Below are 26,354 nucleotides of genomic sequence, written 5' to 3' on the forward strand. Positions count from 1 at the left end.
GGGACCAATGACGTCGCTCCACTTGCAATAGGAGAGAGAGGGGGAAACTGGGGAGCTGCGCAGATAATTCACCTACTTGCAACGCACATATATGTGCGCATTTTCACCTTCAACCGACTTTAGCCCGAACTTGAACCGGCGACTGCTCATTCGTCATTTTCAGGGCTCGGTTCGTGTTGAGCAGCACCGCATAGCAAAATGAACGTTACTCTTCAAAAACGATTCATCAGTCAAACTGAAGAGCGACAACATCTACTTTGAATGAGGACAGGATGAGGAAAACGGCAATCGACATATTAATTACGATACATTATCATATGTGTTATCGGCACAACGGTCACGAAGCATCATTCTCCAATAACTTGTTGCAAGTGTCGCAACCTCCATTCTTGCAAAATCAACTCTCTAGGGAATTCATAGCGGAGCTGCACATTCTGAAAGAGGTAACTTCATTTTTAGATTCGCTCGGAGACGAATTCAATTTTCCTCGTTTCTTTCTTTCTTTTTAACACTCAAACACATACACGAAACACACTTCATTTTCCTTTGGTTTCAAAGACGTCACGGATTCTCGGAATGAGGTTATATCCCAATTGACTCCTCCGTACTGTCCTTCTACTGAACGCGTAAGAGTGGCAACGTTGCTGTTTTTTAAATGTCGCTTCCTCATTCATTCTGCAATGCTCAGAGTTTCATAATGTAATGCAGAGAGTTGGAATTAGCATTATGAAAGCGAATGAGGTTGAGCTCCGTGCATGTTGAAATGGGGCTGAGCTTACAGCTCATCTCTTTCCGAGAATGTGCGTTGTATATGCTTAAGGAATCAATCAATAAAATATGATGTCCTCAGAAATGCGAGACAACCTCTCTGCATATTATTAAACGGTTCATTGGAACTCTGAGCTACTTTCCACCCTTAGAGCCGCACTTATATCGAACCTATATGATGCGTGTTGAAGACATCAGAGATTCAAAGAGAAGACATCAGAGATTCAAAGAGAAGGGGAGAGAGAGAAACAAAGTAAAAAAGACGGAAGAGACGTTAATGCCTGCTGCGAGCAGAGTACATGAATATCGCATTCGAATTTGATCCGCGTCCTTGCTTGCTTAAGGAGTAATTCGGTATATCCAGAGCACAGTTGCAAATCAACGTGTTCGGTATATCGTTGCCTATTCGATGCAGCATTCCAAATTGGTGTCTCGTTTCAGTCAGGGTTGGACAGAAGACTTTCCACAAATATTGACTTTTCTCGCTACGTATCAGTTCACGTTCGAGCTACTGCGAAAAGAGCAGGTTTCACGTGGGACTTAAGATACCTGGTACCCTAAGTGTAAAAATGCATGTTTAATACAATTAACTGTTTCAGAGAAGTGGACACTTAGAGGGGTAAGTGCAGAATAAATGATGACATACCCATGGTTCCAATCACGACACTCGGGGAGCGCATATGGATGATACCCGACAAAGTTCAAACATTTTTCTTTTTTTTGCACGCCCATGGCAAGTGCTGTCTGTAGCTCACCTCTACCTACTTGGGATCAGCCATTTTTCTCTTGGTATCCCATCACTGAGCACGGCATTACGTTGCATTAGAACGTGTTGTATTGCATTTTAGTTTTCTGTCAGCAGGCGTTTCATTACATCGTCGATGAGTTCATCATTTGGAATAATTTGCGCACAACGACACAACTACAGTTAACCAGCCTCACGCAGCGATTGAATGAATCGCCGGGACATATTACAGACAGGTCATCGTTGCACACCGTTGATCCCAGCTCTGTCGTTTTCCCTCCCAGGCCGTTTATCCCACTGTCCCTCCTCCCTTCTGCATCGACTTCGCCTCAATGTGGCTTTCACCCCGCAGTTCAGACACAGACTAGCTTCAACCAGCTTGTGTTCCAATTGCGGCACGGTGACAAGCATTCAACACGGCTTCATCAGTTCGCGGAGAGAGCAATGCTCCAGTCCCAACTGACCCGTATAAACAACAAGCCTTGCCGCAATCTTGGGTCCTTGTTCTAACCCTGTGCAGCACCGTCAATGCCTGCACTCATTCCATCTGATCTCATTCTAGCTGTTCTTGACGTCTGCTAGCCTTTTTGAACTCCTCTGACCTCAGAGCTTTTGCCATGAATGCGGAGATGTGATCTTCACAGCATTACATCTCCGGTGGCCGACCCGATGAACTACTATCCCCATCAGTTACGACGCACCCGCGCGTGTGATGTCTCATTTGCGTGTGTCATGTGTGTGCGCGCGTGTGTATGCCTCATCTTTTTCATCGTCATCCCACCCATATATATTAACCCACATGCACTGAGGTATGGTACTGCAATTTGTTGCAGTGAATCACCTCATCCCATACCGTCATTCATGTAGTTGTTGTTGAATGAATGAATCGTCATTTTGGTTTGCTCGTTCAAAGCGGTGAGGCGCCCTAGCGAAAGTATGCACGAAGCAAACAGGAACGAGTTGTGCTTTCGTGCTATATACCATAATGGCCCGATTTGGTGAACCAACTGCGAAATGAACACTGCCGCTGAATAAGTTCTAGGTTTTTTTTTTTTTTTTTTTACAGAAAGCGACGAAAACAGAGCAGGAACGAGCTTCGCTGTCGTGATGAACCTTAATGACGTGAACACGCACAACTAGCACCTACTTTTTCTTTTTATTTTTTTTTTTGTGCGTAATATCCAAGTAATAATTTCCGTACAGACTACACAGAAACGGGTTTCCTGATCCACACTACACACGGCAACGATAATTCGGCTTTCGTGACATCTTCAAGCACTTCGTACGCCAGAAATCTGCAGAAAAAAAAAAAAAACAAGACGAAAAGGAAAAAAAAAACAAGAAAAGAAAAACAAGAAAAGAAAAAGAATAGAGGAACAGTTACACATCACATGCAGTCGAACCGCGATATACAGAAATTCACGGGGATGGCGATTTCTTTCGTTGTATGGAATATTTCGTTGTACCTAAATTGATCCAATATGAAAAGATCAATGCCCCAAATTGTGAAGAGGCAAGCAACATAATCACGTATGTGCAGTAGAATCGCGATCATATGATGACGGAATTTTTTTTAAAGTCTGCGCCACGTGTTACAATTTCGGGCCATAGTACAAAGGCTTGGCGTCAAATATTGGAGACGATACTTCGTTGTTCACTTTACGATCTTCACTGAAAACATCCCCGCACTTCACCACGATGAAGCTTGATGGGCGACTTGATGTGCTACGCATGTCCACCAACGTGAACATGTCCAGGCTCATTTGTACAGTAGAAAGCATGGGAACCTGGTCGATTATGGGTTCACAAAAACTGCCGTTACGTTGACCTCGGTGCGCAAAAAGTCCTGCCAATTTCGATTTATTGACGTTGACGTCGAGAAACATTGTCTAGAACAATTGCAAAGTCGGACATGAACGTATTTACGGTTGAATTGAAAGCGTGAACTAATGCTTGTTGTTGTTACTTTAGCTTCTTGCGTCGTAGGATTTCATTTTTACTCTGCTTGCTTCCCATTGCAGTCGTCCGCTGTTCAACGCGACAACTGAAAAAAAAAGCAGCGTAATCCGTGGCAGAGTCCAACCACCAATCATTCGGTCTGCTTCAAGGAGCCCCAACAGCTGAGACCTTCCAGTAAAGCAAACTAAAAGGACAAGGCGCTGAACCGAAATATAAACAGCCAGCGTTCTCTGGAAAGTTGACATTTTCGCGTCCCCTCTGACGAAGAGGCTACTTTATTCTGGCTAGAAAACTTCCGGAAATCTTCCTGGAAGGGACTAATCCCGCCACCTCGATAGCGCACATATTTCAGCGTTGAAGTTTCCCCAACTAATAGACACACTGTTATCCACTGCTGACGTGCCTTAATTAAGCCCGAAAGAGCTAAGCCTAAAAAAAAAAAAAAAGAATTGCGGCGACCAAAGACAAAAGTTACGGAATGAAGGAAAACACTTTCAACGCGTCGCCCTCAGATTAAAACGAGCGCAGCTCATTGCGAGGATTAAAAACAGGCGCGCCAAAGTGAAATTGTACGGCGCCGAAATAGCTGGCATTAATAACGATTTAGCAGTCATCTCTTTCGTCGCTTTGATACAGAAGGAGAAGACCGAGGACTGTGGAGGGAAGGGGTGTGACGCATAAAGAGAGAGAGAGAGGGGGGAGGGTAAAGGGGGAAAGCTCCCCATAATAAACATCAACCAAGAGAATATATTGTGAGGAAGCCCATATGATGAGAAGAGAGCCATTCCGCTATTCATATCGGTCGTTAAGAAGCCAGTCGCTGCTTCGCTTCTCCGAGTTTTATATCCATCCTTCGCGCGCCGGTTGCTTAGTCTTTCATACCGGTATGAATGTAACATATGGAGACTGCTTTGGAAGAATGCATCAGCGGAGATCTCATGCCGATGTACACAAACAACGCCTCGTAGGAACCTGTGGCTCCGAGGTTTTGTTTTCAACTGGGGGTTGTATGCACGTGAGAGTGACGGTGAGTGTTCTCTGTCTGTGTTTGTCCCCTTGACCCAGCAGGGCGCCAAGTACCCTGTGACCTAAAGTCATTGGATTGGGAAAAGTAGCGCCATACTTTCCTTTTCCCGCCTCAACCTTGGAACAACAATGGCGGCCGCTGCATGTATTGGTACGCTACTGCCGCCATTGTTGTTCCGAGGTAGCGGCGGTAAAGGTCAGAGGAGGCCAGTACTTTCCCAATCTAGTGACTTTACTGTGACCCACTGTGGGTCGTCATTGGGTTGCCGCCTACGGGCTGGCTGACATGCTGGTGGTGTGCTGTGCCGACTATTGTGGTCACGTGCTACCCAGCACATTAATGTCGTCTGCTGGCAGTAATCTCATATGGCGGCGTCACCACGTCATTATCGTAGATTACCATTAGTTACATACAAAATTACAACGTAATACATAGGTATTGACAGCGCCGCCTACAGTAAAAGAAAGCCAGGTCGGACGAAGACATGGGCGACAGCAACGCCACCTCGATACAGAGGGCCTGCTTAAAGCCACCTCTCACTCCTGCGCACGCGGGCATTTTAAGCCGAGATATCAGCCAATCGCCGCAGACGATTTCACACAGAGTCTTTCTGTGGCTACCAGTGGCTGCCCAAGGGGATCATGACGGCTCGTCTCCCCCGTCTTCGGCGGTCTCTTAATTGCTACGTCACATCGTTTAAACGATCAGGCTTTGTTCCCACGTGGTGTTGCCAACTGTAACGGCCATAGCTATGGAGACAAGCCGCCATCAGCCACATGGGTAGCCAGTGGTAGCCACAAGAAGCCTGCGTTTGAAATCGCCTGCGGTGACTGGTTGAAGCAGACGACATCCAGACTTTATATGCCCACGCAAGGCCGACAACAGCAAGCATTCGTACGGCATCACCACCACACGTCCAGGTGACGGAAGAACAGGAGCCATTAGGCAGGCTCTCTTTATCTAGGTGGCGTTGGTATTGCGTGGTATTGCCTACACTGTGTGAGGCAGTGTTCTCTCAGCCTAACAATCCACTCAACGGACCAGATATGACGATAAACGCTGACGATCAGAAGCGTTCGCACCCTTCTTGAAAGCGGGTCTTCCGAGTTTGCGGGTATACTCAAAGGATTTTGTAGGGTTTGGTACTAATATTTTTCTTTTTTTTGCGATTTCGTGTTAGCGCCGCGGGGAACTGTGGCTATGAGCGGCGTACAGATGTGGACAGATGGAGAGAGGACAGCAGAAAGGAGCGGGTGTCAGGGAGGGGGGGGGGGTTAGTATGCGCCCTGGGCAGACTTCAGGGGGAACTGTGCCGACATTCGTCTAGGAAGTCTTCGGAAAACCCAGGGAAAACCTCAGACAGCACAGCCGCGGTGATAGGATTCGAACCCAACACCTCCCAGTCTCCAGCACGACCTTGGCTACAACCAATGAGCGGGACGCCTTGAGCCGTGCAAGCCGCTGGTTTGGTACTAATAAATTTCGTCGAAGAACAAGACTGATACACATTTTCGATACAGACTCCCGATCACTTCTACGTGGATAGCAGTTACGAACACACTTTGAAAATGCGAAGCCATCTTCGCGAAAAATAGCATCAATCTTACCCAAAGATGACATTTCATGCAAATTTGCTAACAGGAAACGAAATTCTGCTCACTCCAGTATACAGCCGATATTTGCATTCGCACATACACAATTCCTATTTCAGATATACATAGTGCGCAGACGTTGTAAGCAAGCAAATTCTCATCCCCAACTACCAAGCGTATACCCAGTGTGGAGTAATAGCGTCCATTTTCTTTGCTTTGCTTGGTATAGAGCTATGAACTGTCAAAACTGAGTTCTTCCATTTTGTGAAGGACGAGCCATTCGTCATCGTTCCCGATTTCCCCTTCTTGTACAGCTTGCGTGTATACTGGATATTCGAGGAGCGAGTAACCCGACAGAATAGTGTTCGCATAAAGCGGATTTTTTTTATATCGGATTAAGTGGGATTGGACTGGAAAATAAAATATAGGGAAAGATAGACTCGTCACCCGAAGAATCCGGCTGCTCCCGTGCGGTCCTTTTCGACAGCACTGTGGGTTATAGTCTACTCAGAAACTACTGTACTACTGTAAATTGACAATACAATACAAAACAAAGTCAAAAGAAACGCCAAAGTCCAATTAACTGTGATTACACTGAGTGAAGGAAAAACGGGTAGGAACACTTTATTACTATTAAGATGACCAAGACTTTCGTGCAGAGTCTGCAACCCATCAGGTTAAAAGATGAAGCGATGAAGAAGATGAAGAAGCAGACCTGATGACGTGCAGACTCTGCACGAAAGTCTTGTTCATCTTAATCGTAATAAAGTGTTCCTACCCGTTTTTCCTTCACTTACCGCAAATTGAAGTTAGCCACAACTCGCATCCCCTCCAATTTGTCCAACGTCGCTGCAATGTTGCGACAATGACGCACTGCAGCTCCTATGGAGCTGTGGCTATGGTATGACCCAGAAGTGTCAGGTCCGGGACGTAGCGCAAATTGGAATCCCAGTATCTTATTGGGCGCTCGATTTTCCGTGTTCGCTTCCGACGCTCCAGGGTGAATCTCTGCGCCCTTTTTTGGTGAAGTTGGCCCAGGATACAGTATCCGAGATCTGTACGGATCGAATTTTCTGTGTCATAGCTGTGCAAATCATATGGCAGCGCACTGAAAATACGTTACGTTCCTACAGGAGTGCAAGAATGATGTACAGCGCGTTCGTTAAGACAATAGACATGGTGGAAACGCTGTACGGATCCTCAACGACGTCCGCGGTTCTACAGTGTCCATGGATGTACCTCCTGAATTAGACAACCGAATGTATTCAATAGAACATAGGCACAATGAAAAACTGCAGCAAGGAAGTCAAATGTATAAGAAGATCATTGCCCATATAGACCCGTCGATTGGAGTCAACGACGACGGAAGGTTAGAAGAGCTTCTCCATTATCACGTTGTCTACCGCGCAATCCGGGGGTCCTATTCTCGTCACACTAAAGTAATCAACCTCGATTACTTTGTGTCTCGTCTGTCATTGGTCGTTACGTTGAAGAAGGCGTGAAGAAAAGAAATGAATGTCACTCGCTTTCAACCAGTAGTCGAGCTCTTGATCCTGCAATCTTCATGCTTTATCTCACGAAGACTGCGGGATCAAGAGCTCGACTATCGGTTCAGGGCGCGTGACACTCACTGATGACACGTGAGACACAAAGTAATCGATTGTAAGTCGATTACTTTGACGAGAAAAGGGCCCCAGGAGCAACTGATTTGAATGCTTTCATCCGAGATAGTTATAGCAAACCTGTACAATGAAACAGTAAAATCAACACCGCGCGAACGGTGTGTGGCCACACTGCATCCTTTAGCTGTAGTAGTTTTCAAGTAGCTTTCAAGTAGTTTTCAACAACAAGCTCGACGAAGTTGCGATCCCGGCGAGAGCCGACGGCAGCGTTGCCAATCCATAGTCGGGAAGGGGACCTTAGAAACAGAAGCAATGGTCTATTGCACGGCCAGAGCTCAGATGACAAAAGACCGAGATCTGGAGAAGCCGCGTTCCTTTGAGGAAAACTTCCGGAACATGGTATCCCTTTCGCCCTGTGTCATGCCCGGTGCCGTTAGGGGTACGTTACGGACCCACAGTGCTGCTGCAGTTGCAGTGCTTTGTCCCAAGATGTTGAAACGGTGCTCCATATTGTCGATGATACGTTGCATCAAAAAAGGTTCCGGTGTCTTGCATGTCGCGTTTTTTTTTTCCTTTCGTTATCGTGTGGGCGGACGAGCTAGAGCTAACTTTCGGATGCTAGTTCCCAAGCAGCACAATGTACTGAAGGTCGAGTGCAATAGGGGTGGACGGGTAGAGGGAAGGCATTGAACAGGCTCGTGCAACTAAAGAACATTGATTAAGACACATACCGTCCACCCCTATTGCACTCGACTTTCGGTACATTGTGCTGCTTGGGTTGTTGGCGTGGTCCGGTACATCTTGCGGCGTATAGTAGATGCAGAGCTGCGGCTCAAAGCAGGCGCCCGCGAATTTAGTACCCACTCCTCATGTCTCTACTAAAACAAGGGAAAGGGTGCAGGCTAGCTGGTGTAGTGCTGCTGGCTAGTGCTGATGAAGGACGGACTCCGTCCGAAAGCTTGCTTTTTAATAAATTATTTGAATGTTTCCCTCTCTTTAAATACTTATCGTATTCACTTGCGAGTGCTAGACTTTTCCCATTTTTGCCTGTTAGTTTCCTTAAGACCCAGAGACACGGGCACAGAAGGCGGCACACGGAAGTTCGACGAGAACTTGCGTGTGCCGTCTTCTGTGTCCGTGTCTCTCGGTCTTCTTCATGGATCGTGTCTCTACATACGCAACTCATCGTTCATTTGGAGAGAGACACAACACGACTGGTGGTTCTCGAAGAGACGGAGTTTCTGCGGCATTGGTCTACGTGATACACTTCCGTCACTAAGGGACCAGTGTCTTCTTGGTTACCGTGAGGGTTGTCTGTTGTTTTGCGCCTTGAATTTAGCATTCTCATAGTATGCGTAGTAGGGCTGTTGCAGTGAAGTTTGCACAGCGCCATTGCGGGCCCAAACGGCCGCAGATCCCAACAGTAAGGAGTTCCATCAGCGGGTTTTGCATTGTGTGTCAAACGGTATGGTGCCAAGGAAGCTACAAAACCTGTAGGAAATCAACAGAAAAAGCGGTGCTTCTTGAAAAGCGCGAACAACTCGAGACCGTGTATTTGAAAGTGCCGCGTCGTCTGCTAAACTAGGGAGTGTTGCATTATTTGGGGCGCTGACGTTGCTGCTCACTCGCGCCACCTGGCCCAGAGCAACAGGCCCATAAGTGTTGAATTAGTATCAGTGCTGCTCATATCGCATCACATCGCAATGAAGCGCAGTTGAATGATGTGCTTTAGTGTATCCAAATGTCTATCATCGCTGCGTCTCTATGACAGAATACAAACCAAATGACACGGAGCTGCATGCGCCTGTAGTGGCAGCTACCCTGCTCCAAGATTGTTTTGCTTTTTTTTTTTCAAATAATACTTACTTATTTATTAAATATATTCTGAACAGTATTCTTAAACAGCGAACGAGCTGGTGGCATAAATCCACAGCGAAAACGATCCGAGCCTATATAGGGACAACGGGAAACCGCAACCAACGACAACTAGACGTCCTCACTCCCCCTGGTGGTCCGTCGTGGCACTTTCTATCAGCCTGGGACAAGACGCGAGACTCCCTGGAGCGCAGATGCGTCAGTTGAGGCTATAGACCTACAGAGACGAGGACGTTCATCGACAACTCAGCCGACAACAATTCTTCGGCGACGGTTTCTATATGGTATAAGAAGATGCGAAAAAGCAGGGACGGAGACGAACTTTCTTCGGCTCCTGTCAGCAGTACTGCCGTACATATACACGTATAGAGTGTATTATGCGTAAAACACATATGGTGAGTAGTACCAATAGAGAGCAGCAAAGTTTTCGTTTTACAATTACGATATCCTGGCCACAAAAGTCGTATACGAGTTCGAACCAGACGTGCCAAAGATCACGTACCTATTCTATGGAGCGAGAACAGAGACTGCGTAGGAACTCTATTCTTTCTTTTTCGACCGTTTTGAGCTAAAAAGCAAAACAGTTGGCCGCGGTGGCCACAAAACGTGTTATAACACCTCACCTTTGCGACTTGACCTCTCGATACCCAAGAAAGCCAAGTATGCGAACTACCGCACAAGGCATATAAAGGAAACGAAACTATAGGGATAACGCGCACAAAGCTTCGGGGAACGTGATATTCAAGCATCGCGCAGAGGCAAGCATGAGGCAACACTTGCTACGGGGTGGGAAAACCGCATTTTCTCTTTCAGCTGCCGCTATAGTGATTTCAAGGGAGCATGTGGAGATGCTATGCCGCCAAATTGTCTTCCTGTTCGCCTTTAACGTATACTCCACCCTGGGACGACCGCCTCTGCAGAGGAGAGAAGGCTCTCGTATCGAACGCGAAATTGACTTCGTGATACATAAGCCCGAAATCTATGCGGAGAGAGCGGTTTCAGTGAAATGTTCATTCGTGTTTTTCTGCGAAAGGTTCTTTCGTGTATATGGTTTCGCTGCTATTGATCCGGTCACCAAGGGTCGAACAGAGAAAAGGAGAATATCAGACGGAACAACTTCTAGATTACACTGTCAAGAATCCTGCATTTTTTACTTCGCCGACACCAAGGTCGCCAGCATGTCGTAAAGTACACGCACAGACACTGCATGTAAATTTCGAAGGCGAGTGAGATATATTAATGCGAACATGAGACGATAAGGGGGCGCTATAGCTGATATTGAGTGGACAGCTGTCTGGCGTCAGTATCTGGGTCGCTGCATCCCCAGTTGGATATTATTCCTTTCTGGGTGCTCGCAAGATATTGAGGGAATTCATTACGGAGACAAGGACACATCATATAAAGTGAAGGCATCATACATGCACGTCGTATTATCTGCGAGCAGTTCCGCGCGAGACACTGAGAACAAGCGCACATACGTACAAGGAGGAGGAGGAGGAGGCGGCAGGGGAACACCTCCCCCGCCGACTGTCCTTATCCAGGCCTGCAGGGACAACGTTCCGCCAATCCAGGAAGGCAGAATGCTCGTGCACCCACCTTGAAGGCATCACAAAATACGTCGTTTTACAACACATTTCATTTTCATCTTCACGCTCACGGTATACAGGGTGTTTTCTTTTTATTCAGGGTGTCCACCGTAACTCTAGAAGTAATTTTTAAAACTAGAAAAATCACTTTTTTTCCCAGTTTTAACAAATGGCAATATACTCTACGCCTAAAGACCCACCTTAAGATGGCTCAGGCAAGCTTCTGTGACGATGCGTTAATTAACTTTCGTTAATGAACTTTTTAATTATCAACGATAGAAGATTGACCCAATGAGAACGTCGGATCCCTTGGGGTCACTGGTAACGTTACCGTTTGCAGAACGACAACTGAGGCAGTTATAGCGCGAGGAAAGGGCCTGGAAATAAGGTGATCTGGTGGTCATTTTTCGACGCTCATGTAGAAGTGCTCCCGTTTTCATTTTCCTGTGTATCCGGGGGTGGGAAAAAGTTGTCGCACCAATCTGTCCTCCCTGCGACAGTGTTTTCCCTCCCCCGCATACAGAGGAAAGAAAAACGGAAGCGCTTCTACATGAGCGTCGACAAACGACCACCAGATCGCCTTATTTCCAGGCTCTTTCCTCGCGCTATAACTGTCTCGATTTTTTGTTCTGAAAACGGCAATGTTACCAGTGACTCCAAGGGATTCGATGTTCTCATTGGTCAATCTTCTATCATTGATAATTAAAAAGATAGTTAGCGAAAGTTAACTAATGCATCCACACAGAAGCTTGCCTGTGCCCTCTTAAGGTGGGCATCAGAGCGACTATCCAATTTCGCGAACGGGTACACTAAATTGTAACCTACATAAAGCAGCATCCGCAGTGCTCAAAAATCAGAGTGTAAACACCTTCAGGAACATGATCTGGAGTATGAACAAAGCAGGAGGAGACACCAAACAAGCTGCAGCGAACCTATTTGTATGCAGCGGAGCGCTTCGTCGAAAACAAAACACGATTTCACTGCGTCGGTTTTCGCTCTTATCTATTCTGTATTCGATCCCGCTAGGACGAGAAAGGCTGCGACGTCACAATACATAAGAAGAAGAAGAAGAAAAAAAAAAAAAAAGCTGAAGCAATACCATTTCGGGGACCAATGCTCGGTCTGTCGTAAAGCGTGGAACAGCGTTGAACTCCGCGTCTACCGCAAAAAGTCGAAGTTGGAGCTCACTGTTGTATCGACGAACATGTTCAGTATACGGTCCACAGGATACATGGCGTGAACGATGCCAAGCGGAAGAACCGCCATCACAAATGTGCCCGAAATGGAGGAACCTCCCCCCCCCCCAAAAAAAAAAGACGAAAACAAAAAAAAAAACAGGCTGGTATTCGCTAAGAAAAACAGAGCCGTATCCTTGTCTTTGCCTTTACAGTCGTCGTAAAGAGAATGGGACAATTTCGCATGACAGCAGGGTCGGCGAAGAATGCATGTAGACACGCTTCATTAGAGGTACAGTCTGGTGCCGGCGCCTAGCTGATTTTGAGATTACGGTTGCATCCGACTGTAAGCTACCGTAGATTGCCACACGCAAAACGTCGTTCAGCATAGCGTCGCCGAGTTCGAGATAGTAGTGAGTTTTAGTATACCGTTGATAAGGTTATCGTGCCTATCGGAACCAATCGCAGTTGTGCGTGACTCAGAATCTTATCCACTGATTGGTTGCGGTTGATACGGTTCGACGCAAGTCACGTTATCAACGGTCACGTAAAGGCATGAGTAAAATCTTGCAGCCAAAGAGAGGACGAAGACACAACGGTAGAAACACACAACAGCGGAACTGCAGACTCTCAACTAAAGGATTTATTGACAATACCCCAAGCAGCACAATGTACTGAAAGTCGAGTGCAATAGGGGTGGACGGTATGTGTCTTATCAATGTTTCTTAGTTTCAAGAGTCTGTTCAAGGTCTTCCACCTATACCCGTCCACCCCTATTGCACTCGATTTTCAGTACATTGTGCTGCTTGGGACGTCAGTTAAAAGGCGCAAGAAAGTAGGACACAGATAGTGATAAAGGTGAGGATAAACATGTTCCAACAAAAGTTAGTCTCCTGCAAGATAGTCGATCTCGACTGGTAAGAGGGACAAAGAAGTTTGACTAACACACTTATCTCCCAGTGAGGAGATTAGGGAGGCCTCCACAATCTCTCGAACATTCTTTTCTTTGAAGCGAGCACAAATGGTTGTAGCTTCGAACAGTGGTTTACATTTGCAAGTGCGACAGTGCACCGCAAGGTGCCCAGAAGGGGTGGAGGCATCAACCTTGCATCTGTGTTCCAACGTATGCTCTCCCGCATGTGAGGGGAATTTTGTATACAACATGCTGCATACATGGGACCAAGTTCTGTCTATGTGTGATTTTACAACCAGCCTTAGAGGGGTTATTGATTTTTCTGCACAAAGACCTAAGCTTAACAGGTGCAGAGAGGACGATGTTTAAGGTTGTGCGATAGGGTATGCAAGTACGGGATATTCACAGGTCTTCCATTAGGTCGCTCTCTGCTATGCTTTTCGGTCCCTTTTACTTTCCGTAGCAGGCTCTCGGCTATGCTGGACAGCAAACACACAGGGTAACCTCCTTCTACCAACTGTTTTATCTGGGCACAAAAACTCTCCTGCATCTTGTGTTCGCACGACTTCCTTAAAGCCTCCCCCAGCTTGGCGGAAGCAATCCCACGTTTTACAATTTTTGAATGCGTAGAGCAAAAGGGCAAAACGCCCTTTACAGACCTGGGGTTATAGGACCAACAAACATGGGAAGTGCCCCGCTCAAGTCTCAAGTCGAGAAATTGCAACATGTCTTCCTGCGGGAGTTCGTACGTAAATCTGAGACCTTGTGCGTTTTCGAAAAACAATTGAAGAAAAAACTGTTCACAGGGAACTAAGGATGAGCCTTCATCTTTTCTATAGCACAGAAGAAAATCGTCTACATATCTGAAAATGTAGAAAGTACAAGTGCCGACGACAGCGTTGCGCAAATGTAAACCACCGTTCGAAGCTACAACCATTTGTGCTCGCTTCAAAGAAAAGAATGTTCGAGAGATTGTGGAGGCCTCCCTAATCTCCTCACTGGGCGATAAGAGTGTTAGTCAAACTTCTTTGTCCCTCTTACCAGTCGAGATTGACTATCTTGCAGGAGACTAACTTTTGTTGGAACATGTTTATCCTCACCTTTATCACTATCTGTGTCCTACTTTCTTGCGCCTTTTAACTGACGTATTGTCAATAGATCCTTTAGTTGAGAGCCTGCAGTTCCGCTGTTGTGTGTTTCTACCGTTGTGTCTTCGTCCTCTCTTTGGCTGCAAGATTTTACTCATGGCTATGTACCAACTACCCCAAATTTCTACCTTGGTGAACGTAAAGGCAATAGCGTACGTAAGTGATAGCGTGGGTCGTTCTGCGCACGCGCAAAACAAAGAGAGCTTCGCGCAGAAACAGCACGCTATCTCTTACGTGCGCAAAGGCGGTAGCGTAGATGCACTAAAACTCTCTAATCAGATATGAGCTAGGTGATGTCAGCTACTCTAAAGCAATCATGCGATTGGCTTATGACTGCCGTAGATATGGAGACGAGTCGCCACGAGCCGCATGAGCAGCCACTGGTAGCCAACGGAAGACAGTTTTTGAAACCTGCGATTTGACGGAGCAGACGACGTCCCGACTTTATATTTCCACGTGGCGAAAGAGTGAGAGAAGGCATAGCACGCCTTCTGCATATAGGTAAACCGCTCATGGACATAGGTGCCTGGTAAATCTCCCAACAGGAATAGAAAAGACAGAGATAGAGAGAGAGAAAAAAAAGCATGTAGCGCATGCAGTGCTGTTTGTGTGTGGACAGGATCGACTGAAAGCGCTGTGAACCGGTCCACCGCAAAGAAACCCCAATATGAATCACACGTTCAAATGGGGGGGGGGGAGGGGGGGAGCTATCGATCTGCCAATAGAGCGACGCTCAAGTGGGCGAGAAGGAAGCGCCTCCTTTCACGTCTGTCACCCAACAAATTGCCCGTGAAGACGTGTGATGGATACATATCTCGAAACACTTATCCCTTAGGGCAACGTTTCCTTTCCGCTGCCACCAGGGGCCGCGTTATTGGCACACCAATATACAAACAGCACTGATGCGTTTTGCACTCGCGGATGGCCACGTCATGCGGATCCCACTTACACACAACTTAACATGCAGGGAGAGCAACGGCAAATACGGGGGGGGGGGGGGGGGGCGACAGCTCGAAATGTTTGTAGGGCAGAACTTTTCCAACAGAACTGACTGCACGTGTTGCGACATTCCAACAGAATATTCTAGTGGAAGAAAGACAAAAAATACAGGACGGATACGACTCATGTAACGTCAAATTCAGCGCCAGCTGTGCGTGTGGTGAAATGCGGCCGGATGAAAGTGTGCAGACGAATTTATTTAAGCGTGATGAGCATTGATTTGTGGTCGCTCAAATGGTTGGCGAGGTGAGTGGTGCCCTGAACGAGGGGGCTGTTCTGGAACACCAAGTCTATGAACTGGAAGTCTGGAACACCAAGCTGCATGAGCCATGTCTAGCTGTGGGCTGTCGGATTTCGGTGCACAGCGGAAGGTCCAGTGGCAACAGAAATCTATGACATCCTTGGTATCTTCCGCTCGAATATTCTGGAAAATGCGGCTCGTGTGTAAACACGGTTATTGTACAAAAGAGAACTGATCATCATCATTCAACGGTTATTGTAGTTCGCCAACAGAGCAAAAATTACAGAAAAACATCAACAGGCCACGTGAGTCACGCAGATATGTACCGCATAAGCCGACCTATAGGTCGAACTTTATTTGGTTACTTTTTTTCAACAATGCACCTTTAAAAGGCGACCATCGACTATACCGAACATACAAGAAAAAAAGTACCAGTCTCGCAACAATGGGTGACGGACGCCACTTTCTTCATAAACACGCTCTCCCTTTTCAAAAATCCTCAAGTTGGGAGTATAAACTCAATTTATACGACATACATTTGTACGACAATATTGCTATCAGTCATTTGACGCACGCGTAACGTGCAAATTTTTCCAGCTTTCACGTTCCACAACGCTTCCGCTGATGCAATGTGTGAACGCCAAACTTTATGTTCAGCCACGTCGACATTATCATCAGCGTGCGGCTCCGCCGCCACAGTACCACGCAGTATCGTGCGCTACTCGCTCGTGTGGTTCTTCGTTTGACATTCACTGTACCTTTAAGCATTATGCCCTTCGATTAGGCGATTCGGCCCCATCGATGCCCGCACTGATTGATGCATCATCAACGAGTTAAGTAAATATTTCTTGGCGGTTCCGTAAGCAGTATTCTTGAATCTTTACTAAGTTAGGCAGGCAGAGATGGGCATCGGGGACCGCTTGCACGCGCGTTGAAAGGATTCCTCAGTGTTGTCCTCAGTAGATCCGGCAGTGATTCGGGAATGCGCTACAGACCTCAACGCTGCCCGTGCGTAAAGCATTGCCAAAACTACTGAGGACAGCGACGACGAATTTCCTCAACGCTCCTGCTTCGTCGGTAACGTTCGATTCATCTGCAACCTTTCACTCTCTCATCTTGCCGCCTCACATGGCGCTGTCGACAGGCCTGATGTAAATAGTGAGAAAATCCAAATGGCCAAAGGGAATGTAATCAATAATCATCATCATCATCATCAACGAAAGACGAGTAGGCCACCGCCGACATGGTACATCACTTCAACTCTAGATTGTTCGTCGGTAGAAAGTTCACTGGACGAACAGAAAATATAAAAGATATAATGGAAGGAGCATGATTTATCGAGCTGTAGCATTCAAACGCTGGGTGCGCATACCGGAACATAGTCTATTCAACGCAGCCATCCAGAGTTCTCGTGAAGACAAACGAAAGCTGCGCTCGTAGCGCCCTCCCAGCTTTATAGCAGACAACAGAAAGGCGTCGCAATCGAAAGGACAATTAACGCGCTAGCATCGATGCTGCTAATGCACTCCCAAAGCACTTTACGATACAGAAAATTTCTCTTGTATCCCACAAAAGCCCCCGCGTATGGAAATGCGGTGACGGTTCGGTTCTCTCCATACAGCACATGTGCTAATACCCTGGATTCGAGATTAACTCCCTCTTTTTAAGGCTCGCTCAACAAAGGCAGGATTTCGAGCGAACGCGGCTAAATGACGTTCCATTGGTGGTGGGGAATAATAAGAGATGTGTAGATAGGGGAAATGAAAAAAAAAAAAAGATGGTAACTGTGGTGTCGCCACGTGTTTGTCATTTTAATCCACATCGTCACTGTTATGTAACCACCTGGTAACATGGTAATATAGGTGTGCTCAGTCCTTTTGATTGTCACTACCTTTAATCCCTTTCGGGATTCACTACACGGTAGCTTATGCGATGTTTAGCGATTTTATTAGGATGTTGTTTAGGAACGACGTGTAAGGTTTAGTATGGGGAGCGATTAACATCTGGGGGCGTGTCACGGAGCGTCGAAGACTAGAACGGCGGTCTCCTCCCGGCAGCGCGGTACTCCGTACTCGTCCGTCTCCGAGACGAGAGAGCTGCTTCTGCCGGCGATGTCGGCCTGTTCATTCCCCACGACACCACAATGGGCTGGAACCCACTGGCGAACCAGCCGGTGCCCTGCTTTGTACACAAGGCAGGTGAGCCATTAAGACATCCGTCACTAGGGGTGCGGATGAGCCTCGTATGCCGGAAAGCTTCCCGCCAATCGACAATTGACATTCTCCCCCCCCATCTATGCTGAGAAGAGTTGATCCGACGCTCGCTTTCCGCATGCCACGAAACAGCCCTCGTCAAGATGCTGCATTAATTCATCGAATGCGACCCGATGTGGCTTTTACAGTCCAGTGGCGTTACCGCTTGGGACATGTTTGCTGTCACTGCGGTGCTCTAGAAGATCTAGAGCACATTCTTCTTCATTGCCCAGACTATACCAATCTTCCCGAACCACACTCTCCGGGTCTCTTAATCAGCTGGACTCTCGTCCCCCCTCTCTCTCTCTTTCTCTCTCTCTCTCAAAATTGCTTGGTCCCTGGCCACATCCAGCCCTCCAATGCTCTGCCCTCAAAGCACTTTTCACCTTTTTTGGACACCATAGGACTTCGATCCTTATTATGAAGGGGCTCATTATTTCATTCCCTTCCCACATCACCACTCAGTTCAAATGGGGACCTTAAAATTAAATTCAATGACAATGACAATTAAGCATGGCGAATTGTCATCCATGGTCAATCATGATGTGCGTTGTCGAAAATGGACATTAAGGAGATCAATTACTCGAAAATGCTTATTGTTTATTTGCTAAGACATTAAAAGTCACTGAAATGTGGACTTTCACACGAGTGCTAGAAATCACGTGGAAAGGCAATGTAAACGACAAAGTTTGTAGGAAGACAATAACGGACAATAACCTACATAATAAGTATCCATTTTATGTTTGTATTCCAGCAGCAACAACAACAAACACATGCAGTGACGAAGCGTGAGGATATTTACCACTTTTCTGCCATGGGCTATCCCAGCGCCACAACCCAAGCCAAACCAAGGAAAAGTGCATAACTAGCTCCTGTCATGCCTGCGCAAATGACAAATACCGCACTCGACAACATACCCTGAAGGTAAAAAATAGATGGCGAAAGACGACCTGGATGGAAGACAAATTGGCTTGTCTCGCAAACATCAGAGTACGGACTGGGTCGGCCTCAGGCCGTCTATTCAGAGCTGCTAGAGACAGAGAGAGAGAGACAGAAATATGTTTGCCGAAGTGATCGCTGAGCTGTCTCGAGAGATGCCATTACAATAAGAAGTGGGTGTGCGCTACTGTTTGAGGCCACGATGGATGTGGACTCCCCGGGAAGAAGACTTCCACACCACTAAACACTCGGGAGTCATAGGCAAGAAGCGTGATTCGCGTGGGCAGGAGGAAGAGGCTGAGGAAGATAAAAGAAGAGAGGAAGATAAAAGAGGGTTTGCTGCGAGCGAAACGACAGACCCGAGCGCCATCTGCCTTAGGAATCGGTGAGCGAGTCGTATAGAAAGCGAGATTTCGTTCGAACGACCCAATCGCTCTGAGCCTGTGACCCGTTTCGTTGAATTCGGCGAGCACGACAGGCTGACATCGGCAAACAAAAATGGCGGCCGTGAGCAGAGGTGGGAGTCCAGCCGCTGCTTCGACGATGAGGCTTACTGTCGTGGATGATTTAAACATTCCGCGGGAAGTTGTCGACTGCAATCCCTACCACGATTCCGCAAAATGGCAAAGTGTGGCGAACTCTATAAACCAGTTGGCAGGCAGAGGTCACAGCGTCCATGCGGTGCGTGGCCCTCTTAGTCTGCGCGACTACTGGACTACTAGACTCTATAGACTACTAGGCCTAGCGCTAGAATATACAGGCTCTAGGTCTGGAATACTAGGTCTAGTTCAGACTAGGGTGTAGACTATTAGGTCTAGACTATTATACTGCGACTAATTGCGACTACCTCCCAGAGCTCTTCCGAAACGAAAGCAGGACATGGAACACTTGAGAAAGTGAGTTCAGAGAACTGCTGCATTTTCCAGTTTGTAATGTAGAATATGTACCAGCCTATCAATCGAAATTCTCTCCGCCTAGGTCGTGTCGCTAAACCTCGAGATCCGAAGGAAAAAAACCTTGAACTTGGCAACATTGGAACCACCTGAACAAGATTTCGGAAAGAACGACTGAACGCTGACTTTTTAAACAAGAATTCAAGGGTCTTTCAAGGAAGCCATCATTTTGCCAGGGATATAAAACACAGTTTACGACCAGGGATTCAACGTTTCACAAAAGTGCTTACACTATGGGTATCACACGAGAGAATACATCGGGACTGCACAATACTGATCTGTCCACAAACGCGATTGACGATTCCTGCATGCTAGAGACCATACGAACAGAAAAGAAGGCGGTGCAAGGCGGCATCCTACAACAGTCATGTAGCCAGTGCGTCACATCCGGTGTTAGACGGCAGAGGGCCGGAAGTACAGTTTAGGGGGAACACTCATACTGTATCTCAACTACCGGAATATTAATGCCGTATCGACTGCACGTAAAATGCGACGTTTTTCTGCTATCCATCTCAAGACAGGATACTGGAAAATCGCGTTTGATGTAACATACAACGAATAAAAACGCCATTATTAATTTCCCATGGACTTTATCTCTGGACGAATTCAACGTAAACTCTATAGTATTTAGAACAGCGCCGGCCATATGGACCACATTTAGAAGGCTATGGACACCGTTCTATAGATACGGATACTACACATGGATCAGATAACTGTCCTTGCAGGCCCTTCGACGAACACATTCAACGCCCAAAATGGTTTCTTACGGCAACCAAAAAACAGCAGATATGTCCGGTCGAACACGATGAACTGCACAGCAGACGGCGCGACCGCATCAAGCTGACGAAACCACGGTGTGCTAGAACACAAGACCCACCTGTACCTCGAATCCAGACCCTGTGCTTATTCTTCTTCTTCGAGCTTTATGAAGTGGGCCACATACATTTACCAGAGAGGAAACAATGCTGCGGCAGACGTAAGAGTACACAGGTTCAACGTAGTTCTAAATTGAATGTGAGCAGAAGCACATGGCTATTCTTTAAAGCAAGCCAGCAAGCAAAAAAGCAAGACATGCACTGCTGCAACATTTGCGTTCTGCACGGCATCACTGAAACGATGAAGCTCAGCAAACCCACGTCACAAGAGATATTGAATTAGTCGACATGATAAATGGTGTGCACTGAACACGACATAAAGCGCAGGAAAACGATGACAAAAGTCAACGAACCCCAGACAGTTGGCAACGAGCACGGTGCTATACGCTTGACTGTGTCGCGCTGACCAGCAAGAACATCCCTAAAAAATAGGTTGCGACATCGCTTCTACTAATGCAAGGCAATCGTGAAGTCGTTAGACATTCAACGCACTCCGTACTTTGCTGCTTACATACATAGCAATCCAGAGTAGATATGAAAGGAGGTCATTTATTAGTGCGCGTTGAAAGCGTAGAAGCCATCAACTCAACAAAAAAAGAAGAAGAAGAAGACGACGACGAAATCAACGCGTACAAACCGAACTATACTTAGAAGCCCCGAAGTATGGTACCCGAAGGCTATACATTTTATCAGTGAGACCTTCGAACCTAACAGCCTTGAAGAGAATAACGCTTTAATGTAGCGTTTTTATTATACTGACACTATATCAGTCAAGAGGCGGACACCTCCACGTTCCAGTTCATTCCAGCTGCGCACGGCTCCTAAAGCGATACCAGTGCCCGCGGACGCCATTTTAAGGCACTTTTAGCAAAGGTCGTATAATAAAAAAAAAAGAAAGAAAATAAAATGTCAGGATATAACGCTCGAGGAAGCAGGGCGTGATGATTAGAAGAAAATGTGGCGCACGTTTATAGAAATCAATTCGAAAGTTCATCCGGCGGAAACCGCACCAAAAGTTTTTTCGCTATTTAGGTCATAAATGGCATAACTAGTCTGTTAGCTTCAGATGTCCTTGCATATTCATCGACAGACCAAGAGTGCTATTAACGAAGAGGAGCAGCGGCGCAATTTCCATTTCAATGTTTCGCGATGCAAGAATCGGAATATATTTCAACACACCAGGAGGAGAGAGCAAACTTCAAACAGAAGACAAAAGAGCTTTCTCTCCCCACTTTCCGTTATTTCTATTTCCTTAGTGACTTAATTAGGTCTACACATCCCGTTTATATCACATTAATATTCTTTCGGAATGAGCCTATATAAGCACAAATGAATCTAGTCAAGACAATGGGACCTGAACGTTCCAATGGACGCGGGATACTTCATTATGGTCTCCATTATGAAATGAATTGACCGCAGTCTCAGCACGTGCACCGCACCCTGCCATCATCTGCGAGTCATCGTTAGATGCATCTGTGCCTCAGGGTTAGAAAGAAGGGCCAGGCGCTGGCCACATAATCGTCTTCTGCAAACCACGGTTCGTTAGGCATGAGCCTTCTCTGCTCGCTTCCGCGGTGCCCTTGATCATCGTGCGCCAGCGAATCTCCAGACTGTGGTTGATGCCGTGAAACACACGCCTCGCTGCTTTTGGAAAATCCGTAATAACAAAACGACGCTGCGGACGAGTCCTGTTCCTTTTGTGTTGGTGTCAAGGTAATGACATCTTCCTTTCCGTGATGAGACATTCTGAAACTTTAGTGCCCCCTCTGAAGAAGGGCTTTAAGAGCTCTCATATATCTGCTCCGGTGTAACTGAGAGGAACCTGAAACAGCCTACTTCTGCTTCTGTCGCAAGTGTAGCACTAATCGTTTGTTTTTCCTTCTCCCATTCTTTTACAAGGAACCTCTAACGACGCCGCTTGTAAAAACCAGAATAAAGTGTTGCGCCATCACCATTATTTTACAACCCCGTGTGCTTACCGGCGTAACTCCACGGTGTAATCCAGGAGGAATATAACTCCCCAAAACAGGGCTGTTTACGGATAGGCCGTTCCCTTCCACGGACAATCTCATGTAAGATAAACGTATACTGCGTAGCAGGCTCTGTAGCTCACAAATGTTGTAGCGGTGCTCCGATAAGGGCGAAACACATGTACGACAAAATGCGCGACTCGTCGTGCGACGAGTCGCACAGGTTCGTGTCACGACTTGTCGCATACTGCATTAGCAGACATCCTTACGACATGTCTCGCTCTGAACCGCTGTGTTGCTTACACTCTATTTAACATAACGAAATGTGCTCACATAGTAAAACACAGTAAACGAGAACAATTCATTCCTGATTTCATTTGCCTTTCAAGGCGCAACACGACGAAATCAGCCGCTGTTTGCACTCCGAACGCACACTGTCCGCCATTTTTTCTCGTACCCAAGGCATCTACCAGAGAGGCAGCACCATTGGCTGCTTAGTTCGTGACGTCACCACATCCGCACGACAACCCGCCAACGAGAGCGGAGATATCCAAGCAGTTTTGTCGCGCTGCTGTGACGACCTATTTCGCGAGAATCCGTCCCAGGGTGCTTTGCGCTGCGACGCGTGGCACGACAGGTCGCACATTTATGTGTCTGAGCCTTAATGGATGGCTCGACGAACACGTTTCACAACAAAATCTTTATGGAAAAGGTGAGACGTCTCGAAGGAAACATCTTACACTGTCACAAGGACAAGAACGACAACAAAAAATAAATAAATACATAAAATAACACAATGTTAAAACAAAAAAAAAAAAAGACACGTAAATGTCCATCGTGGCTGTCTGCGCGATGGAAGGCATAGTAGCGGAGTGAGCCGAGAGCTTTGACAGGTGACAAGCTCGGGTAATACCCGAGGGTACATACCGGCGTCACTTTGGAGGTGTACCAGCACACGAGCTCAACGACATCACATTGTTCCGAGCAGCGAAATCCCCGCGCTCCACCGTCAAAGTCGCTGTTATGCTAATCTGGCCGTAACACTCTCATCAGTCAGGCGACAATGATGGGGGCGGACGCCAGCCTTGCTCATAAAACACATCATCATCATCATCACCTCTGCTATTACGCTCGAAGTCCCCATTATGCCATACGTTACGCACATGGCAACGTTGTCTGTATTAACGGTAGCTGGCTATATATATATAAACACATACCGAGCACAGTTCTAACGTAAGGAGACGAGGCTGCCTCTTGCCCCACGTAAATCTTATGTTAGTTGTCACAAAAAGGGCGTACGCGCACACATTCAGCCGGATGAGCGGTGAAGTTATGTTTTAAGAGTGTATTGTGTCCAGGGCAGCACGGAGGTCACGCCGATGCGAACTGCAGCAACAGCAGGCGAGGCAAGACGTGTTCTGCGTTTTCCGCTTCGCCGCATGTGGAGCAATTTCAAGAATTCATCTTTTCCAATCTCGTAGAAAGAGGCGCGACCCAGAGGTACGTCCAAGTCAAGGCGATTAATTAAAGTTTCAGCTGCACGCGACGCACGGGTTGCGATGCGAAAAGATGGGGTACGGCTCTCGATCGATTCCGTCTTGTGTATCTTTTTATTTTTTAAATACGACTGCGTTTAACTTTTTCATCGCTTTATGCGTTTGCGGAAATTACTTTTTCCGTTTTCTCCGTGTCTCATGCGTTGCTGGCGGAAAATCTCCATCCTGGACAAATTAAGCCGCTAACGTTTCAAACAAATTGTTTTAGTTGGATTGCAGACCGTAAAGTAAGAAAATAACGCTTCCTCGAATACCCTTTCGAATATGTGTTGCGAAGAAACCGAAACCAGCAATGTTTACGACAACAACAACAACAACAACTTTATTACAAGATGATGACTGGGGAGTTCCATCTCCCCATTGTGGTATTTACGACAATCTTTTACGGTTAAATAAGAAAGGTCTATTAGAAACACGCAGTGTGATACCGACACTGCTGCACAGCAAAATGCCGGCACCACCTCTAGAGCATTGGGGGGGGGGGGGGGGGCAAAAGCTACCCTAAACTCACCTGACTTACCCTAATCTAATCTAGACCGGCGTCACCTCAGCATGAAACGCACTATTAAGTCATTTTTATATCATAGGGGCGGCTATATATATATTTTTTTTTTCCCTAAGAGGTGGCTTTATTCCATCACCTCGGCAGCTTCGGTGTTCTTGTACAGAATCGTACAAATACAGCTACATAAGAGGTATCTTGTGAACGCCCAAAAATCTGCACAAATAACCGAAAGACAAATGACAGTAAGTTGCACAGGAGAACGCAGCAAGGCATTATACGGCTAACCTGATCGCTACACGTCGAACGCACAGAAAGGTACTGCCCTGTACTACTGACTTAATGACCACGTATTTATTTATTTATTTATTTATCCACTCTGGTTGCAGATCCGAAACTTTTGAATTCGATCGGCAACCGCTCGAACTCAGGCGGAACGACATATTCACTCGTACTATGAAGGGAAGCGCCTCAGGTCAAGAGCCGCCGATATTTCGAATAGAGACTGTTCTTCTGACTGAAGAAGAGAAGCCTTTGTTCGAAATATCGGCGTCATTATTCCATTCCCCGCATCACCGCCAACAATGGGGCAGAGTATCGCCCCCGGCGATGAAACTGCCCAGTCATCATCTTGTTATAAAGTTTTTGTTGTTGTTGTTGTTGTTTAACGGCGTCTCTCGTCCTGAGGCAATTCCCTTCATACTTCCTTACCGGTTAGCTGGATGTTTTATCCTATAGTCACTCGTAGCTTTTCCGTATTCTGTCTTACAAAGTGAGATTTTATGTATACTATATTTACTACTTCATTACTTGCATTTTCCTTAAGAGTAGACCTCACGTACCACAGTGTACTGATGTGAAGTGGAAAGTTTCATGAAACGAAACTAGTGAAGGAGCGCCACAATAGACAGTTCTCGCCCAATTCAACATTGAGCAGTCCACGCAATTCGTATAATATAATAATAATTTGCGGCTTTATCACGTCGCGAGACAAACTACGCCACAGTGGTCGATCTGTTAATTAATTAATTTTTTTGTTAATTGATTAATTTTCCGCACCAGGGGTTTCACACACGGCACACCGCATAATTAACGCCCCTCACGGAAGACGGCGCGCCAAAGCAGCTTGCACCCCGCCACCAAGTTGCTGGCGTCCTAAAACCGGGTTCGAACCGGCAACCTTGGGATGAGTATGCGAACAGGCTACAAAGTGAGCCACCGCGGGGCCGGCGTAATTCGTAACGTCCACCTACAGGAAAGATCCGCCAACGCGACGTCTTCTATGCAAGAACGAATGACTGCGGCAACCCACTCTATGCACACATCCCCATGAATAACCCGAGAAGCTCCCGGCTTTCGAGACAAAACAGGAGAGTCCAGACCGGCATGCTTCATACATGCAAATTTCAAGAGTCGTTCACTAGCGCCGTCTCTTGTTACGCATACGAAATAGGCTCTGCATTCCCCGTCTCAGAGCTACGCGTCCCACTTTTCTCACGTCTACCTCATTACGCAAAGCGCCCTTCTCCGAGACGGGGCAGGCGAACCGTTCCGGTACTTGACTTCCGCAAATCTCCGTTGACTGTCGGCTATTTGGAAGGGAAAATGGTTTGAACGCGCGAACTGTTCTTGGATTTCCTTATTAGCTCGCGAAGCC

The 26,354-nt window shown here is 46.8% G+C and overlaps 1 protein-coding gene across 2 annotated transcripts in view; it reads right to left on the reverse strand.

Moving 5' to 3' along the window:
• Positions 1 to 26,354, reverse strand: part of LOC135368822 (tRNA methyltransferase 10 homolog B-like) — a 245,823-nt gene that overhangs the window by 114,203 nt on the left and 105,266 nt on the right. Inside the window, exon 9 of one of the 2 annotated variants that reach the window (XM_064602351.1) lies at positions 15,737 to 15,833. The exons of the other annotated variant lie outside the window; for it this stretch is intronic. Within the exon in view, the coding sequence (XP_064458421.1) occupies positions 15,800 to 15,833 (34 nt within the window). The 3' untranslated portion in view covers positions 15,737 to 15,799. Of the gene's footprint in view, positions 1 to 15,736; positions 15,834 to 26,354 lie in introns of those variants that run through there. 2 annotated transcript variants of the gene reach the window in all.

This window comes from Ornithodoros turicata, chromosome 9 (assembly GCF_037126465.1).
Source record: "Ornithodoros turicata isolate Travis chromosome 9, ASM3712646v1, whole genome shotgun sequence".
NCBI classification, from domain to species: domain Eukaryota; kingdom Metazoa; phylum Arthropoda; class Arachnida; order Ixodida; family Argasidae; genus Ornithodoros; species Ornithodoros turicata.